The sequence below is a fragment of the Budorcas taxicolor genome, chromosome 10, assembly GCF_023091745.1.
Source record: "Budorcas taxicolor isolate Tak-1 chromosome 10, Takin1.1, whole genome shotgun sequence".
Lineage (NCBI taxonomy): Eukaryota > Metazoa > Chordata > Mammalia > Artiodactyla > Bovidae > Budorcas > Budorcas taxicolor.
The window spans coordinates 98,616,088-98,635,912 of record NC_068919.1 but is presented as its reverse complement, the minus strand read 5'-3'; the positions used below and the strand labels follow the sequence as shown (position 1 = coordinate 98,635,912).

The following is a 19,825-nucleotide window of genomic DNA, read 5'->3' as shown; positions in this document are numbered from 1 at the left end:
AAAAGTGCAACTTTAAAGGCAGATTTCACACCTCTTAAGCTACATGCTAGCTAATGGCCAACTAAAGGACATTAACAATGTATATTTTTAAGAATTTGAAGAAATTCATGAAAATGTTTTGTAAACATTGTAAACAAACATCTACCATATACGGGAGAATTCATGATCTGCTTACAAACGATTAAACCTTATCTTTTATGATATTATCTTAAAAAGTTATTATTATACAGTTTTAAACATTCTGGTTTAAAATCCCGCTACACGTCACCTTCACTAATATCAAGCACAGGTTTGTATTACAAATATATATACAATACTACTTTTTCCCTAAATACATATATATATATGAATATATTTAACTGAGGAAAAATCAGAGCATAGCAAATTGCTGCTTTAACTGCTTAATTAAGTGTTGAGTGTCCACGTGATCTGGAAATGCTGCTTCAGACTTCTTAGCAGCAGCATAACTCCTCTGTAGATCTCCAATCTGTAAGGAACAGCAGACCAGAATAAGACCACAGAATGAGAACCAGAAAAAATAAGAAATGAATTAAAAAAAAAAAAAACATAGTATCTGCAAAACGTAAAAACCCAAGGCAAACTTCTTGACTATGTTACTTCAATATAAAAATTTTTTCACCTAGATTACAATTCAGTCTTGAAAAAGTATAAGCAAAATAACCAACCATGTAAATAATTCCTGCTCCATTACAGTTGTCTAGCTATGAACTCATAAACCTGTTTTCTTTTCCTGTCACTGATAGTCTCATAAAAATAAACTGACGTCTGCATGCTAAAACAGCCAACTCAGTTCAGTCTGTAATTTACCACAGACAATGATACGTTTTGGTTAGGGTAATATCTCTTAAGACAGGAAACTTAAGTAAAAACTATTGTATTTAAGATATAACAACATGCTCTGGGTACTTTTAAAAGGTTGCTAACAGTAATGTTGGGAAGATATCCAGTTTTTAAAATTCATTAAGGGTATCTTTGATTTTCAATAAACTTTTTGTTACAATCCAGTCCCAAAGGAAAACACATACAGTATCTGAATCCATCTGAATGTACCCTGATTCATGTATACACTTCCAACAGGAGAGAGCTTTGCAGTGTGTGCACACACACACACAAATACAGACCATTCACTTCTGGTAGTGTTTCTGTAACACACATATGAACTGAAAACTTTTCTTTTTTAAATCATAGCATTTCTTTTTAACATAGTATTTTCTCTTATGGAAGTGTAGACTTTTGCTAACAGAAATATTCCATTTGCATTAAATATCATTAAAATTTAATAACACTCCTGAAAAAAAGTAATCAAGGCTTCTTTGTGGTTTAACTAACTGGCAGCAAGTGCATGCGTGCTTAGTTGCTCAGTTGTGTCTGAGTCTTTGCGACCCCATGGACTGTAACCTGCCAGGCTCCTCTGTCCATGGAATTTTCCAGGCAAGAATACTGGAGTGGGTAGCCATTCCCTCCTCCAGGGGATCTTCCTGACCCCAGGATCGAACCAGGGTCTCCTGCACTGCAGGCAGATTCTTTCCCGTCTGAGCCATCAGGGATGTCCAGTGGGAAACACTGGGAGCAGTGGGAAACATTGGGAGCAGTGGGAAACACGTGGGCGCTGGGTATGAATTCTGAATCTGCCACTGCCGTGGAGCTCCAGAGAAGTCGTCTAAGTTCCAAAGCCTTGGCTGCTGTTAGAATGCAAGCTGCACGAGGCAGAAGTTTCTGCCTGATTTATTCACTACTAACATCTTCTGTGCCTACAGCAGCGCCTCGTATGTAGCAGCTGTTCATACAAGTTCAACAAGTGGAACATCAGTTGTATGAAAAAATGCACAGGGAAGGTAAGGGTTACCCACACTGCGGGGTTGTTGAGAGAATTAGAGGTGTGGAGAGTGCCCAGAACAGTGACAAGCACTTAACAAGTGCTCGAAAATGACAATTTATAAAAAACAGCATGTTTCATTTTCAAAACACAAGAGAATGAATGAGCTCACATTCATGTTATGAAAAATGATTTTTATAACTTTCTGGGTCTATAAAGAAGTAGTCTTTACATCAGCAAACATTTTTAGCCATTTCCTTATCCTCAAAACTCATCTTCCATGTTAAAGGAAGTCTTGCAAGTAAAAGTTATTGGATGACTTTTCCTTCTTATTGTAAAAGGACACACAATTTCTTTTAGCTCTTAGATGTTAATTGACTTATAACACAGTATCAACAGTTGCTTCTTTCCTATATTGTTCATTGCTGAAACAGCTTTCACTAACATCCCTAATTTTATAGCATCATGCTAGACTTGGTGACTATATGATCGATAAATGATATACAGGATTTCCCTATAAAAAAACACTAATTACTAAATCCTCCCCAAACCAGAAGTTAATGAGCAGTTTTTCAATGATTAAATGTCATCTTTTAAAACATAAAATAATTCTTCTGCAATCCATAATGGTATTAAGCTTAGCTAATATTCAGTGATAAATATACTTAAAGTGTATTAAACATTCCCTTAAAATGAAGACATATGTGTAAATAATCAAGTGTTTAAAAAACCATTTCTCTCATGAAGTTATGGTTAGAATGTCCTCATTTATCTGTACAATTTTTAAAACCAAGGAAGAAAACACACACACACACACAAGAAGAAAACAAATAGGTCAGATGATAAATTGATAAAGAAAGCAAATACCTTATCAGAAATTGTTGCAAAATTAAAATGTGGTTCGTACATATGGGGTGCTAAAGATGATGCAGTTTGTAACAGTGCTTTTGCCTGTTTAGAAAAGAAAAAAAGGAGAGACCAAAGGCATATGAGTATATATTAGCACTATACTGGTGATACTTTTTTTTGGTAGAAGAATACTTTACCCAGGGAAGGACTTTAAAAAACATGATTCTGTAATAAACACGGATGAATTTCTATGAAATACAATTTACAGATATACAATTAACTACTTATATCTTGTCAAAATTATATTTAAAATAAAATGCTTCAAAATATGGAGAAAAGAACAGAATTGAAAAGTTATGTGAGAACCACTGTTCTTATAGTTTATATTTCAATATGATGTACAACTCAAACTATAGTCCTCTCAATGCTAAAAAAAAAAAGTCTTATCGATCTAGTTTTTGTCGCTGTTGATTGATTTAGTGGGCTTCCAACTACCTTCTCTAAGGCAACAACCAAAGCCATCAAAAACCACCGCAAATTCCGATCACCACGTTCTGTGCTGGACAGCAACAAGCAAGCACTTACTATACTGCTGACCTGAAAATGACAACTGAAGGCAACCGAAAATGACAAGCTTTCCGCTCGCTAAAGCACTCGAAAGACAAACCTCACACCATGTTTTGTCGCCTGCAGGCTCACGGGACCACTTGCTGCAGAGGCCACGGAGTGACATGAGCAGCCTGTACACTCACTGTCAAGACCACAAACTCAGCACTCCTAAGCGGCCAAAAGAGCCTTTCAACGTGGAGCTCAGCTTCAACGTATGGCCCCGAGGACAAATTCTTAAACCTTTTTTTTAAAGGAAAATAACAGCTTATATGAGATGGTAGGTATTAATTTTGTGATTTGCTAGTTTTTCAATTGAAGCATGTGTGTGTGTGCTCAGTCGGGTCCGACTCTTCGCGACCCCACAGACCACAGCCCGCCAGGCTCCTCTGCCCATGGGATTTTCCAGGCAAGAATACTGGAGTGGGTTGCCATGTCCTTCTCCAGGGGAAGTGAAGTATAATTTTCAATAATAGTGAGACCTTTCACCGAAACATTTCAAATCAACTGCATACTATAGAAACAACAATAAGTAGGAGGGAAAGAAAACCACCAACATGGAAACAGAGAAAATCATAAAAAGCGCCTGCTTCAAATGGATACAACGTTCCACGACGGAACAAATTCCCACTTCAGAGCAGTTAGCTTTTGTTTACAAAGTACACAGCCACTTTACTCGCTTTGGGAAAATGTTGTGAAGCAAAGGCAGCATCCACTGAGGTCTCTTTGCTTGTTTTCTCAGGTTTAGCAACACGCTTCGGAGGCCAGGCTTTACCGTCCTGGCGTGCTGCGCACAGGGTCTGTGACCTCGTGACCTCCTCTAGTCTGCTTCATCATCTCTAATACAGGGAATGGAACAGCGATTTATCTTCATTGTCATTAATATGGTATGAGTGTATTTAGCTTTTAAACTTCCCATTAGGTAAATGATAACAAATAGAACGTAGTAAGCATCTATCATGTGACTTTACTATTCCAAGCACTTTACGTGCACAAGCGGCTCACCTTCACAAGAACCCCTCCAGGTCAGCTGCTGTGATGACGATTTTATCATCCGCCCATTCTACCCACACTAAGCACCTCCCCAGTGTTGGGCAATGGTTCTGATGTTGAAAATGCAGCAGTTAGAAGACAGAGAAGGTCCCTGCTTTCACACAGCTAGCATTCTGCATTCTACACACACAGACTGAAAAGGTCTGATAAAACGCCAAGGACTGGGAAGGAGAAAACACCAGGAGACGATAGTGAGGGCTCCTTTAGATTGACGGTCAAGTGGGTCTTTCTGAAGAGGTGGTAATTAAGCGAAGACCCGAATGATAAAAAGGGTCCCTGTCGTATCTGAAAGTAGTCTAGTCCAGAGGCCCCTCAGTAGGAACGGGCCCGCCCAGCAGCCAGCAGCTCACATGTCTGACGGCTGGGGAGAAGGACTGGTGGCAAAGCGTGGTCTGAGGGGGGCCCTGGAGGCCAGACAGTGCGGGGCCCTGAAGGCTAAGGTTTGAAGTTCAAACTGTTCACATATTCCGAATTGCAGGGAGGAGCCTTTGGAGGATGCTAAGCAAAATAATCTTGTTTTAAAAACATACCCTAAGGCTGTCCTGAGGAAAATACATTACAGGGTGCACTTCCTTGCTGACGGAGTGGAAACAAAGACCACACCTGGGAGACTCTTGTGCTCATCCAGGCGGGAGACAACAGCGGCCTGGAGGAGGGGGCGGGGGGCAGAGAGTGGAGGATGTGTGCGTGGCATGGATGGGGTTCACTGGAGGCAGGGGGTGGCGGGGAAGGGGCAGCTGGAAAAGAGAAGTTTCTGGGGGGGTGGGAGCGGGTCCTAGGATGTGTAGGGGGTGGTCCTAGGATGCGGGCCTGAGCAGTAGGGTGGCGGCTGGTGGGCTGTGAACGGTGGAACGGTTCACGACCACAGGACAGACTGGGGAGGTGCAGTTTTGCCCTAATAAACTCGAGTGTTCTATTTTGGACATTGAAAGGTTAAGTGACTTGTCCAAGGTCACACTGCCAATACTGGGACTCAAACCCCGGGCAGTCAGACCCCAGAGCTCATTTTGAAACTGTCATGTGTGAAAATGGCTGCACGTGGCCGCTGCTCTGGGAAGCAAGCAGGCTGTCTGCGGCCCACGGGGCTGGCTGACCTGCTCCACGTGGCCCCTCCGCATCTCCAGCACGGCCAGGTTGTTGTAGGCCTCTGCGTGGTGGTTGTTGCTCACCAGAGCCAGCCGGAAGCACTGGTGGGCCAGGTTCGTGTCCCCTATTCCCTGTAAGAGAAGAGCACAGACTTGCACACACAAATCCGGCCACTTCCTCCCGCCCCTCTGACCGCCTCACCCCATACACATCTCTCCTGCCACCGCAGAGAAAACAACACGTCCCGACACAGGAGTCGGCTGTGACTTGTACGTAAGGGGATTAACCTGGCGATGTACAACGAGTTTGGATGACTCCCAGCAATCTCTATAAATTGGTACAAGGACTGTAACCAAACCTGGATTTCCAGTACGTGAAAATTTCTTCAAGACTAACACGTGCCTACCTTTTCTAGAACAGAAACTCTACCAGGGAAACAACGTACCACAGCGACGTGTCCCAAGTTGTACCAGATGTCAGCTACCTCTTCCTCATTTTCAGCCAGAGAAAGGGCACGTTCAAATGAGGTCAGAGTCATGTCGTACTGCTGGGCGAAGAAGCAACATAGCCCCAGGTTGTTGAAAAGCTGGCAGTTGTAAACACCCATCTGGAGGAGTCGCCTTTTTGAAAAGAACACACACACTCTGGTGTCAGATCAACTTTACAGATATTGACATATTTTTTACAAAGTTAGAAGTGAATTCATTTTATATGTTTTTAATACCCTCCAAAGAACAGAAAGTATTATAGTAAATGAAAAAGAGTTTAAAGCGAATTCAAAAGCATGCCTTTTGTAATGGTTCCAGCCATGACAAATGTATCCAGAGGCAAAGTCAGAAATAACTTATCTAACTTTTTTTTCCCCCCAAAAGCTTTGCTAGAGTATCAAAATAATAAATAAATAGTCACATAAAGTAAAACGCCTACACAGCTTTGCTAGAGTATCAAAATAATAAATAAATAGTCACATAAAGTAAAACCCCTACACACTTTGGCCTCATGCAACTTTGGGGCTCGGAAGGGAAACTTCTGAGTCCTTCTAACCGAGTTCAAGGCCTTTGTTTAGCCTCCCGAGGTTTCAGCTGAGTTGGATTCTGGTTGTGCTGTGTGGTTCAGCTACATCCAGTGACCACCAGTGAGCTTCTACTCAGGAAGACAAGACTGTCGGGGGATCCCGATGTTCCCCATTTAGCTTTCACGCTGCAGCTCAACAGCCCTATTTTGCTTCTATTCATCATTAATCCCGAAGGATGAGAGAGTTCAGACAAGCATATGAAAATCACCCCAGCTGCCCTGAGGACCCGCTCCGGGGGTAGGGGAGTAGAGACAGCTGTGTGAGCGCAGGCTGGCACTCACATTATTGCCTTTTGTGCTCCAACATGTACTTAGAAAGAACTCTTATCAGCTGCCAGTTATCTCCCTGTTTATTACCCAAGGGCTAAAGAGGAAATCATAATTTAAAAATTAATCTCAGGAACCATCTATAGGATAAAATAAGTATGTGCTCAAAGAACCAGTGAAAATAACTTACTTAGATTTTGCAAACATATTTGTGGGATTCTGTTTTAAGGTCCTCCTCATAGCTTTAGAGCCTGGGGTCCACTGCTCTTTACAAATCACATTCTCATTTTACCTTTAAGGTTTTGACACTAGGTACAGTGGTATTAATGGAGGCCATGACGTGGAAGCTTCTAGTAACTGCTATTATTGTTTGATGACAAAATGGCCAATTCACATACACCGACATGGTGTTAAAAGTAGGCATTTATCCAGGTGTGTTTTGGCAAGATGCTAACTACTTCTGCATTTCCAAATTATTTAGAAATAGCTTCAATAGTCATAAAACATCCAGGTGCTTGAATTTTTGGTCTCATATAGACATGGCCCACACATTGTTTCCCTGCATCTTCGTTCTGTCCTTATCACTTTTTGCATCACTCTTTCACAGGAAAGCAGTTTTACAAATTGAACGTAGTGTACCTGTAGAACCGGAGAGCCACTTCCGGCTGATCAGAGTAGAAGTGGTTGCTTCCGATGCACGCAATGGCTTCCACGTGAGTATTGTCTTGTTTCAAGACCTCTTTGTAGTACTCAGTGGCTGATGAAATATTGTTCATCTCCTAATCTCCATCAAGAGGGAAGAGCAATACTGTATTAATACTCAATAAGAAATTGTTATGATGAAGACTGGTTTACATTATTTTATTCAGTTCAGTATTTTTTCCAATTCAGTATTTATTAAGAGCCTACCACAGCCAGACTCTGTTCTAGGTCCTGGGGACACAATGTGAACAAAAAGATAAAATTACAGTCACCTCCCCACCCCACCCCACCCCCAGTAGTTTCGAATACATGAGATCGGTGAGCCACAGATCAAAACTATTTAGAAAAAAAATTCCAGAAAGTTCCAAAAAGCAAAACTTGAATTTGATGCACTGGAAATTCTTTATATACCATTTATTGTGCATCTCCAGCTATTTACACAGCACTTGTATTGCATTCGGCATCACGAGCTATCTAGAGGTGATCTAAAGCATATGCATGGGGACTTCCCGGGGGTCCAGGGGCTACGGGTCCTCCTTGCAATGCAGGGAGTGCAGGTTCAGTTCCCGGTGGGGGAACCACAGGCTGCGGGGCAACAACGCCCACGTGCTGCAACGAGAGAGCCCACGCACCACAATGAAAGGTCCCACATGAAGTAACTAACCCAACACAGACAGATAAAAATGTTTAAATAAGTGAAGTATACAGGTAGACGTGGGCAGGTTATATGCAAATACTCTGCCACATTATATAAGGGACTGGAGCGCCCACAGATCTTGATAACCCGGGGGTGTCCTGGGACCAATCCCCCTTGGACCCAGAAAGACGGCGGCACTGTCCTCGAGGAGGTTACATCCGGTAGGAAGATAAGCACGTGGACACTTCCTGTCTTAGGGGAGGCCTTCTGCTTTCCATCATTAAGTCTGATGTCAGCTGTGGGTCTGTCATATGTGGACTTTATTATGTTGAGGTATGATCCCTCTATGACCTCTTTCTGGAGAATTCTTATCATAAATGGATGCTGAATTTTCTCAAAAGCTTTTCTGCATCTATTGAGATATGGTTTTTATTCTTCAATTTGTAAATATGGCTATCACATTGATTGATCTGCAAATACTGAAAAATCCTTGCATCCCTGAGATAAATCCCGCTTGATGATGGTGTATGATCCTTTTAATGTATTATTGGATTCAGTTAGTTAATATTTTGTTGAGGATTTCTGCATTTTCTCTAAGATCAGGAATAAGACAAGGAGGCCCACTCTCACCACTTTTATTCAACTTAGTATTGGAAGTCCTAGCCACAGCAACCAGACGAGAAAAAGAAATAAAAGGGATCCAAATTGGAAAGGGAGAAGTGAAACTATCGCTATTTACAGATGACAGGATACTATAAATAGATATTCCTAAAGATACCACCAGAAAACTACCGGAGCTCATCAACGAAGTTGGTAACACTTCAGGATAAAAGAGTATATATAGAAATCTGTTGCACTTCTATGCATTAACAACAAACTATCAGAAAGAGAAATTAAGGAAACATCCTATTTACCATCGCATGAAAAAGAACAAAATACTAGGAATAAACCTACCTTAGGAGGTAAAAGACCTACACTTGGAAAACTTTAAGACACTAATGAAAGAAACTGAAGACAAGACAAACAGATGGAAAGATACAGCATATTCTTAGATTCGAAGCATCAACATAGTTAAAATGACTACACCAATCTACAGATTCGATTCAATCTCTATCAAAATAGCAATGGCATTTTTCACAGAACTGGAACAAATAATTTTAAAATTTATATGGAGACAAGAAAGACCCTGAATAGTCAAAACAATATGAAGAAAGAAGAAGGAGCTGGAGGAATCGAGCTTCCTGATTTGAGACTGCACTACAAAGCTACAATAATCAAAACAGTATGGTGCTGGCACAAAAAGAGACATATATTAATAGATCATTGGAACAGAGAGCCCAGAAATAAAACCACACACTTATTATGGTCAATTAATCTACCACAAAGGAGGCAAGAATATACAATGGAGAAAAGACAGTGTCTTCAATAACTAGTGCGCTACATGTAAAAGAATGAAGTTGGAAAATTTTCTCACACTATATTCAAAAATAAAGGCAAGGATTTAACCACTGGTGGCCCAGCGGTTAAGACTCTGCCTACTTATACAGAGGACAGGGGGTCGATCCATGGTCTGGGAGGATTCCATGTGTTTCAGGGCAACTAAGCCGTGTGTCACCATTACTGAGCCCACGTGCCTGGAGCCTGTGCTCCACAACAAGAGAAGCCACCACGTGAGGAGTCTGTACACGGTGATGACGAGCAGCCCCTGCTGGCTGCAACTCAAAAAGGACTAGAGACCAAAATGTAAGACCAGAAACCATAAAACTCCTGGAAGAAAACACAGGCAGGACACTCTCTGACAGGTATCACAACGCTAGTTTTTCTGGGTCTGTCTCCTAAAGCAAAGGAAAGAAAGCAAAAATAACCAAACGGGACCTAAATAGACTGAAAAGCTTCTGCACAGCAAAGAAAACCATTGACAGAATGGAAACAACCTAATGAATGGGTGAAAATATATGCAAATTACATGACTCATGAGTGGTTAGTATCCAAAATACATAAGCAGCTCATATAACGCAATATCAAAGAACAAATAACCCAATTAAAAAACAGACAGAAGACCTGAACAGGTTTTTTTTTCCAAAGAGGACATTCAGACAGCAACAGCACTCCACAGCGCAGGGCTTCATCCAGTGTCATAGGCGCCAAACGTGGTGCACTCATCTATGCAGGCTGCCATAACTGAACACCACACACTGAGCAGCTTAGACAACAGACACCTCTGCCCTCAAGGCCACAGAGCTGACGTCACAGCGTTTTAGTGAGGACTGTCTTCCTGGCTACAGGGGGTCACCTTCTCACCATCCTTGCATGAGAGAGAGAGAGAGAAAGAGAAAGCACTCAAGTGCTTTCTGGGGTCTTTCGAAAAACATTTTTACAATGTTGTGTTGGTTTCGGCCATACAACACCACGAATCAGCCATAATTATATATCTATCCCCTCCCTCCCAAACCTTCCGCCCCTCCCCTCATCCCAGCCCTCTAGGTCATCACAGAGCCTCAGGCTGGGCTTCCTGTGTCATACAGCAACCTCTCACCAGCTACCACTTTACACATGGTAGTGTATAAATGTTGATGCCACCTCCCAATTCGTCCCACTCTCTCCCTCCCCACCGTGTCCACAGTCCATTCTCTACATCTGCGGTATGTGTGTGTGTGTATATATATACACACAATGGAGTATTACTCCGCATAAAAAAGAACAAGTTTGAGTCACTTCTAGTGAGGTGTATAAACCTGGAGCCTGTTATACAGAGTGAAGTAAGTCAGAAAAACAAATCTCATATATTAACGCATATATATGGAATCCAGAAAATGGTACTAATGAACCTACTTGCGGGGAAGGAATGGTGTCTTGCCTTATAGGGGCACTAATCCCATCACGAGGGCCCACCCTCATGAGCTCATCTAACCTTAATTATCTCCCCAAGGCCCTGCCTCTAGACATCTTCCACAGGGGTTGGGCTTCAACATAAGAATGTGTGCGGGTAGGGAGGCAGAAAATTCAGTCTGCCACAGGTGGTAACATCCAATTTAAAGAAGACTCCAGCCCGAGTGGTCAGTTGTTTCAAGGCTTTTGGTTCCATAAAATTACCTTAGAAGTTAGTATCTGTTAACCTTGTACTCCTAACCTGTCGCCCACACCACTCCCTCTTCCCTCTGGTAACCATTAAGTTTGTCTCCTATGTCTTTAGGTCTGTTTCCACTTTGCATACCTGAAATTAAGACACTTCTACAAACAATTATACTCCAGTTTTTAAAAAATGCCTTAGAATGTCTGCATACTTGATTGATGGTCATGGACTTAATTTATGTGATCTCTAGCAATTTTAGACTGAAACTAACATGTCTTTGGGGCTTCCCCACTGGCTTAGTGGTGAAGAATACCTGCCTGCCAGCGCAGGAGATGAGGGTTCAGTCCCTGGGTCGGGAAAATCTGGAGAAGGACATGGCAATCCACTCCAGTATTCTTGCCTGGAAAATCCCATGGACAGAGGAGCCTGGTGGGCTACATTCGATGGGGCTGCAAAAGTGCTGGACACAACTTAGCTAATGAACAGACACACAGCATGTCTTTGACAACCTTATATGAAGTTTTTCAAAGTTGTTATTATAAAATATGCATTGATATTAAATAAACAAATATACATTTAAAAATCTCATAAGTAACTGCAAATAGCCTCCAAATGGGTTGTACCAGTATACGCTCCCAGCAATAATGTTCATACGTGACATTTGTTCCTCTACGCCCTTGACAATCTTAAATGCCATGAAACGTGAGTCATCTTTAAGTAAAAAGTGACACTGTGGTTTCAGTTTTCATTTCCGTAATTATCACTGAGGTTAGACACTCAACACACTACACATTTCTTTTCCTGCGAACTGAGGCTTCATGCCTTTCGTCAGTTTTGCTATCCCAGCTCTCGTCCTCTTATCGTTGGTTTGTGTGTGAGAGTCTGGATGGGGAACCGCCCTCCGGGCTCAGGAGAGCTGGAGACGCAGCTGTGGCACCAGGGTCGCTGGGCACTGCCTGCCTTCTCCTCCCTGACACAATGGACGCGTGCTGACACAGACTTCCACTCACAACCCAGGAAGGCCATGCGTTCATGAACATTCCCTTCAGGGGGAAAGCACAGGTGGTTTGCTTGAGTCCTTGTAGACGTGTGTCAACCAGCACCAGGACGAAAGGGCGGAGGTCCTGCTGAACTGCAGCCGGAGTTTGGCTGCTGTCTCAGCTCTGGAGCGACTGCTTGCACGGAGAGGGGCCACCGTCACTGTGTGGGCTGCAAGGACAAGAGCCAAACCATGGTTTTACCCCCACCAGTGCTCGGAGGAAATACCTGTTGCGGTTTCCATGTTTATGTTCTTGACCAAAATGAGAATTTATAAGCGTGGATTTGCACATTTACGTGTCAGTATCTAATTCTCCCATTAATCTATAGACCACCTGAAACCCAGCAATTGTTGAGCAACATATAAAGTGAAGACAGTAAAAGTAGCTTTTTTCCCCTGTCCCAGGTTTGGCAAATATGTTCCCTGTTTGATATTTTTACCTGTTTTGTTAGGGTTTGCTTTTATTTGTATTTTTGATTTTACAGTATAGAAAATTTAGCCTTTATGTTCTCATATTGATCAATTTTTTCTGTTATGGCTTTCTAAATTAGTATTGTGTTTAGAAAGGTCTTCCCCAATTCAAGTTTATATAAATAACTCATCTGTATTTTCTTCTGGAACATTCATGGTTTTAAATCTTCAAGTCACCTGGTAGCAATGGGTTCCTTTTTTTTTTTTTCAGTATTTATTCATTTGGCTGCCCCAGATCTTCCTTGTGGCATGCAGTCTTTGGTTGTGGCATCTGAGCTCTTCAGTGGAGGCATGTGGGATCCAGTTCCCTGACCAGGGATCAAACGCAGGCCCCCTGCATTGGGAGCATGGAGTCTTAGCCACGGGATCACCAGGGAAGTCCCAGCAATGTGTTCTTTCAGTCTAAGAGATCATTACTCATCCAGCTCTATTGTGAAGTTATTAAACAATCCAATAATCCAGTTGGTTTAAGAGACAGTCTTTATCACATAAATTTTCCTATGTATGAATACACACAGATTCTATTTCTGTGCTTTCTTTAATCTATTCCAGCATTAGAACTATTTATAGTAGCTCAAGAATAAATTTTATGAATGTAGATTTAAAATAGTATCTTCAAACATACAAATATCACTTCAACTATCATTTAAGTGATTATTACAGTAGTTATTAGTGGTTATTTTTTGAACTAATCCATTGAATATCATCTGAGTTAAAGAACTGACTCATTTGAAAAGACCCTGATGCTGGGAAAGATTGAAGGTGGGAGGAGAAGGGGACAACAGAGGATGAGATGGTTGGATGGCATCACCGACTCGATGGACATGAGTTTGAGTAAACTCTGGGAGTTGGTGATGGACAGGGAGGCCTGGCATGCTGCAGTCCATGGGGTCACAAAGAGTCAGACATGACTGAGCAACTGAACTGAACAGAATATCAACACTGGGTTTTATTTAAAACAAAACTGTAAATAACTTAGGGAAGTGAATTTTGCTATGATTCTCAAATTCTGTTATATATCAGAATCACCTTGTGAGCTTGCTCAGCAGACAAAAGCCTGTATCCCACTTTCCAGGACATGTGAGTCAGGAGGAGGAAGATGGACCTCACTCTCAAACACTCCCAAAGTCATTTCTACACAAAGTAAAGTTCAAGGACCACGAGAACAACATTTCCTAGGGTAATTATTCAGTTTCAAACACCTTTTAACATGTGCAGCGTGCTGTGCTTAGCCACTCAGTCGTGTCCAACTCTTCGCGACTCCTTGGACTGTAACCCGCCAGGCTCCTCTGTCCATTGAATTCTCCAGGCAATAATACTGGAGTGGGTTGCCATGCCCTCCTCCAGGGGATCAAACCCAGGTCTCCCGCATTGCAGGCGGATTCTTTACCGTCTGAGCCACGAGGGAAGCAATACAGGCCTTTATTTGAACCTTTTACCACAGAATAGTTCAAATAAAAGCCTGCCTTTCAAATGAATAAACAAAAGGCCCCAAGAAAAAGTAAAACCACAACCATATAAATTTAGCAAGGATAACATCATTTAAAACAAGATTCTGTACAGAACAAGCAATAAATAACAGGCAGCAAAACATGTTCATTTAAAAGAAACAAGATCAAAATGAAAGTGATTAAAAAAAGGAACATAAAGGAAAAGAATCCCTCCAGAGAAAAGTATGACATACATACGAAAATCCCCAAAGGCAGATGCTGTGTAAGCTCCAAGGCTGAGAACCAAACTTTACTAATTAACCCTCAATCCACTGTCACATAAAGAGAAAAGGAACACAGTGGAAATCTTCGTAAGGCAAACTTTGCCATAAGTGAAATTAACCATGTAAATTCAAGGGGAAATGCTGCATCCGGCTGTTCCAAGTCTGTGCTCAGCCCTCGGACACCCGATTTGTACACGACGTCGTCCTCAAAACTAGGATGCTCTCTTTTCACTTCTTTCTTCCTTTGAGTAAAAATTCAGATTCTACTTTTTCTCACAAAGCCTTCCCCTGTTACCCTTACAAAAGAATGTGCTCCTCCAAGTCCTGGCCAGACCCAGAGCAGGGGAAAGAAGAAGGTAGCTGATTAAAGAATCCCCTCCAGACCCGCTCCCTGTCCCAGCCACAGCAACAATCACTGTAATGGGAGCGAGGAAGGAATCCTTCCCACCAGTTCCTCATAACAGCAGCTCCCACCTGAGAAGGGCAAAAGGAAAAAAAGGCACAAACAATTCCAACCACATCAAGACAGTCACCACTACGAATTTCACAGCTTTCAAAATGGATTCTATTTTATTTCCTTCCTAAGCTTCTTAGTCAAAATTTTGTTCATGTTCAATTTAAGGTCATACAACTAAAGATAGAGAGATACTGATACTGCTTTTTTCAGTTCAGTTCAGTTCAGTTGCTCAGTCATGTCCGACTCTGCGACCCCATGAATCGCAGCACGCCAGGCCTCCCTGTCCATCACCTACTCCCAGAGTTCACTCAAACTCACGTCCATCAAGTCGGTGATGCCATCCAGCCATCTCATCCTCGGTCGTCCCCTTCTCCTCCTGCCCCCAATCCCTCCCAGCATCAGAGTCTTTTCCAATGAGTCAACTCTTCGCATGAGGTGGCCAAAGTATTGGAGTTTCAGCTTTAGCATCATTCCTTCCAAAGAACAGCCAGGGCTGATCTCCTTTATTTATTTTTTTTAATTTTTATTTTTACTTTATTTTACTTTACAATACTGTATTGGTTTTGCCATATATTGGAATGGACTGGTTGGATCTCCTTGCAGTCCAAGGGACTCTCATGAGTTTTCTCCAACACCACAGTTCAAAAGCATCAATTCTTTGGCACTCAGCTTTCTTCACAGTCCAACTCTCACATCCATACATGACTACTAGAAAAACCATAGCCTTGACTAGACGGACCTTTGTTGACAAAGTAATGTCTCTGCTTTTGAATTTACTATCTAGGTTGGTCATAACTTTCCTTCCAAGGAGTAAGCGTCTTTTAATTTCATGGCTGCAGTCACCATCTGCAGTGATTTTGGAGCCAAAAAAAATAAAGCTTGACACTGTTTCCACTGTTTCCCCATCTATTTCCCATGAAGTGATGGAACCGGATGCCATGATCTTCGTTTTCTGAATGTTGAGCTTTAAGCCAACTTTTTCACTCTCCTCTTTCACTTTCATCAAGAGGCTTTTTAGTTCCTCTTCACTTTCTGCCCTAAGGGTGGTGTCATCTGCATATCTGAGGTTATTGATATTTCTCCCAGCAATCTTGATTCCAGCTTGTACTTCACCTAGCCCAGCGTTTCTCATGATGTACTCTGCATAGAAGTTAAATAAGCAGGGTGACAATATACAGCCTTGACGTACTCCTTTTCCTATTTGGAATCGGCCTGTTGTTCCATGTCCAGTTCTAACTGTTGCTTCCTGACCTGTATACAGGTTTCTCAAGAGGCAGGTCAGGTGGTCTGGTATTCCCATCTCTTTCAGAATTTTCCACAGTTTATTGTGATCTACACAGTCAAAGGCTTTGGCATAGTCAATAAAGCAGAAATAGATGTTTTTCTGGAACTCTCTTGCTTTTTCCATGATCCTGCAGAGGTTGGCAATTTGATCTCTGGTTCCTCTGCCTTTTCTAAAACCAGCTTGAACATCTGGAAGTTCATGGTTCACATATTGCTGAAGCCTGGCTTGGAGAATTTTGAGCATTACTTTACTAGCGTGTGAGATGAGTGCAATTGTGCGGTAGTTTGAGCATTCTTTGGCATTGCCTTTCTTTGGGATTGGAATGCAAACTGACCTTTTCCAGTCCTGTGGCCACTGCTGAGTTTTCCAAATTTACTGGCATATTGAGTGCAGCACTTTCACAGCATCATCTTTTAGGATTTGAAATAGCTCAACTGGAATTCCATCACCTCCACTAGCTTTGTTCATAGTGATGCTTTCTAAGGCCCACTTGACTTCACATTCCAGGATGTCTGGCTTTAGATGAGTGATCATATCATCATGATTTTCTGGGTCATGAAGATCTTTTTTGTACAGTTCTTCTGTGTATTCTTGCCACCTCTTCTTAATATCTTGTGCTTCTGTTAGGTCCATATCATTTCTGTCCTTTATCGAGCCCATCTTTGCATGAAATGTTCCCTTGGTACCTCTAATTTTCTTGAAGAGATCTCTAGTCTTCCCCATTCTGTTCTTTTCTTCTATTTCTTTGCATTGATCGCTGAAGAAGGCTTTCTTATCTCTTCTTGCTATTCTTTGGAACTCTGCATTGCTTTTTTAGACAATGGTCAAAGGTTTCTATTTATATGCTTATCAAAGTTACATTTCACAAGGAAAAGCTATTTCTAAACAATTTAAGGGTTGTTGTTTTCATATTACAAGTAACACACGTTGATTACAGAAAATCTGGAAAACAAAACCATTCACACACTACTACCAAGGTATGGCAACTATTAATACTTTCCATTCTTTTTTCTAACAAAATAATTTTAAAACATCATACCCAGCATTTCAAGGAATTTAAAAGAGAACAAAGATGCTTCTGTTCAATACTGTATTGGAAGTCCTAAACAGTAAGGTTTTTTTAAGTAAAATCATTGAAATTAAGAGATAAAACTGTGTACATTCACAGATGATGATAGTTTTACTTAGAAAATCTAAGAGAATCTATGATGTTATTAAAAAGACTATTTAGCCAAGTTTTAGTATCAAATCAACATAAAGTAATACATTCCAACTCACCAGAAATGACCATACGAAACACAAGAGAAAAAAAAAGCAGTTCATTCACAATTTTACCTACAAATATATCTGTGCAGAAAAGAGTTAACATAGTAAGCCTGGGACTGCTACTCTTAGAAAGGCCTGTGAAAGGCTCGCCCTTGGTGAGTAACTTAGAACTTGGCTTGTGTGTGTGCGTGCGTGAGTGCTAAGTCGCTTCAATCGTGTCTGACTCTTTGCAACCCTATGGACTACAGCCCAACAGGCTCCTCAGTCCATGGGATCTTCCGGGCAAGAACGCTGGACTGGGTCGTCATGCCCTCCTCCACGGGATCTTCCCGACCCAGGGACTGAACCCGCGTCTCTTACATCCCCTGCATTGGCACACGGATTCTTTACCGTTGGCGCCGCCTGGGAAGCCCAGCTAGTGCCCTACACTTATATGAAACTTCCCCCAAATGACAGCGCGGCTCACTACACCTGAACTGTACAAGGTGCAGCACATGCGCTGTATCAACACCTGCTTCACTCCTTGGGGTCTGGGGTCCTGGTGCGTGATAGGCAGGCGGTGCCGCCCTCTATGGCCGGCCCCCAGCAACAGATTGTCGTTGTTGTTCAGTTGCTAAGTCGTGTCCGACTCTCTGAGACCCCAAGAACTGCAGCACACCAGGCTTCCCTGTTCTTCACTATCTCCCGGAGCTTGCTCAAACTCATGTCCGTTGAGGTGGTGATGCCATCCTACCTTCTCATCCTCTGTCATCCCTTTCTCCTCCTGCCCTCAATCTTTCCCAGCATCAGGGTCTTTTGCAATGAGTCTTCGCATCTATCTAGGTAGAGCTTCAGTATCAGCCCTTCCAGTGAATATTCAGGACTGATTTCCTTTAGGATGGACTGGTTTGATCTCCTTGCGGTCCAAGGGACTCTCAAGTCTTCTGCAGCACCGCAGTTTGAAAGCATCAGTTCTTCAGTGCTCAGCCTTCTTTTGTGATGGATACCAGGTCTCTGATGCGCTTCCCTGGCAGACAGTGCTTCACACATGTTGCCACACCTTGCAGGAAGAATCTAATGTGTCCTCTGTGACTCCACCAGGGGCCTGGGTGGGTGGCAGGGGGACTCTGGAAAGCCTGTGTCTGGTTTCCTCTGAACTTTGCCCCACATGCCTTTTCCCTTTACTGATTTTGCTACAAAAAATTGTGGCTATGAGTACAACTGTGTGCCGAGTCCTGAGACCTAAATCACTGAACCTCACAGTGGTTTTGGGGACTCTCAACCAAACATTCATGAAGATAATTACAAGATATTCATTGAAAGACAACAACAACAACAAAAAGACCTAAGTAAATGGAGAGTTACATCATGATCCCCCATGGGAAGAAAGGCAGACCCTCCACCCCCATCATTCTTACATTCAGTGCAGTTCCAAAGCACATGCCGACCGGGGTTTTTAATATGGAAGAGCGAAGGGCCAAGAACAACCAACTGTGAAGAACAGCCGGTAGAATTTTCCCAACCTGACACCAAGAATTATTATGGAGCGACCTTAACTAGGCAGCAGGGAGAGCAACTCAATGGGGCTTCTGATGAAATTTGACAAAAAATGGCTCTAAAATTTATCAGAATAAGCAAAAGTCCAAAACAGCCAAGACATTCCTAATGAAGATGAACAAAGCGCCCTCCCAAACAGTAAGCATAATAAAGCTACAGGAGCTGAGATGGCATAATATTGGTATAAGGATAGACAAGCAGACCAACAGAACAGAATGGAAAAGCCAAAACATATCTACCATATACACAGAGAAAAACCTGCTGCTTGACATTGCAGACCTGAGAGAAGGGCCAGTTACCGTGCTGGGACAGCCAACCATGCCAAGGGAAGAACCGATTCAAATTCCTATCTCGTACCATTCACTATAGCCTTCTGTGTGTTTGAAATACTTCATCATAAACACTGAAGTTTCTTTAATGTATACACTAAAATCTCTTCCTCTGTTGGTAAATCACTGGCCAACAATCTTAATTTTACAAACTGTTACATTTTATAAGACCCCAAGGGACTATGTATGAACTTACTTAAGTAGCATATAACCTCAATCTTATATCAACTTTTTGAAAGACAGGAACCTTACCTCATAGATCCTGGCAATTCCACAAAGTAGGGTTACCTCTCCTGGAAACTTGTCTAAGCCTTGTTTGAAAAGATTTAAAGCAGTCACGGGTTGATCCAATGAGATGTAAACCTAAAACCAGGATACATTTCAACAAAAGTACTGCTTCTTAAAATAACAGTATTTGTTATGACAAATTTAAAATTATTGCTTAGTAACAAATTATCTCCTAGATATTACAGTAAACATTTTTCAGAAATGTGTAGGATTAATTTCCAATAATGATGCTATAGTTTTATCTCCTCATGCTGTA

At 42.0% G+C, this 19,825-nt stretch overlaps 1 protein-coding gene across 1 annotated transcript in view; it reads right to left on the bottom strand.

Moving 5' to 3' along the window:
* Positions 1–292: 292 nt before the first annotated feature.
* TTC8 (tetratricopeptide repeat domain 8) overlaps positions 293–19,825 on the bottom strand; it is a 64,446-nt gene continuing 44,913 nt past the window's right edge. The window contains exons 11-16 of the mRNA XM_052647393.1: positions 19,534–19,644; positions 7,412–7,551; positions 5,877–6,051; positions 5,440–5,562; positions 2,705–2,788; positions 293–487 (exon numbers count right to left, since the gene is read on the bottom strand). Of these exons, the coding sequence (XP_052503353.1) occupies positions 371–487; positions 2,705–2,788; positions 5,440–5,562; positions 5,877–6,051; positions 7,412–7,551; positions 19,534–19,644 (750 nt within the window). The 3' untranslated portion in view covers positions 293–370. The remainder of the gene's footprint in view (positions 488–2,704; positions 2,789–5,439; positions 5,563–5,876; positions 6,052–7,411; positions 7,552–19,533; positions 19,645–19,825) is intronic.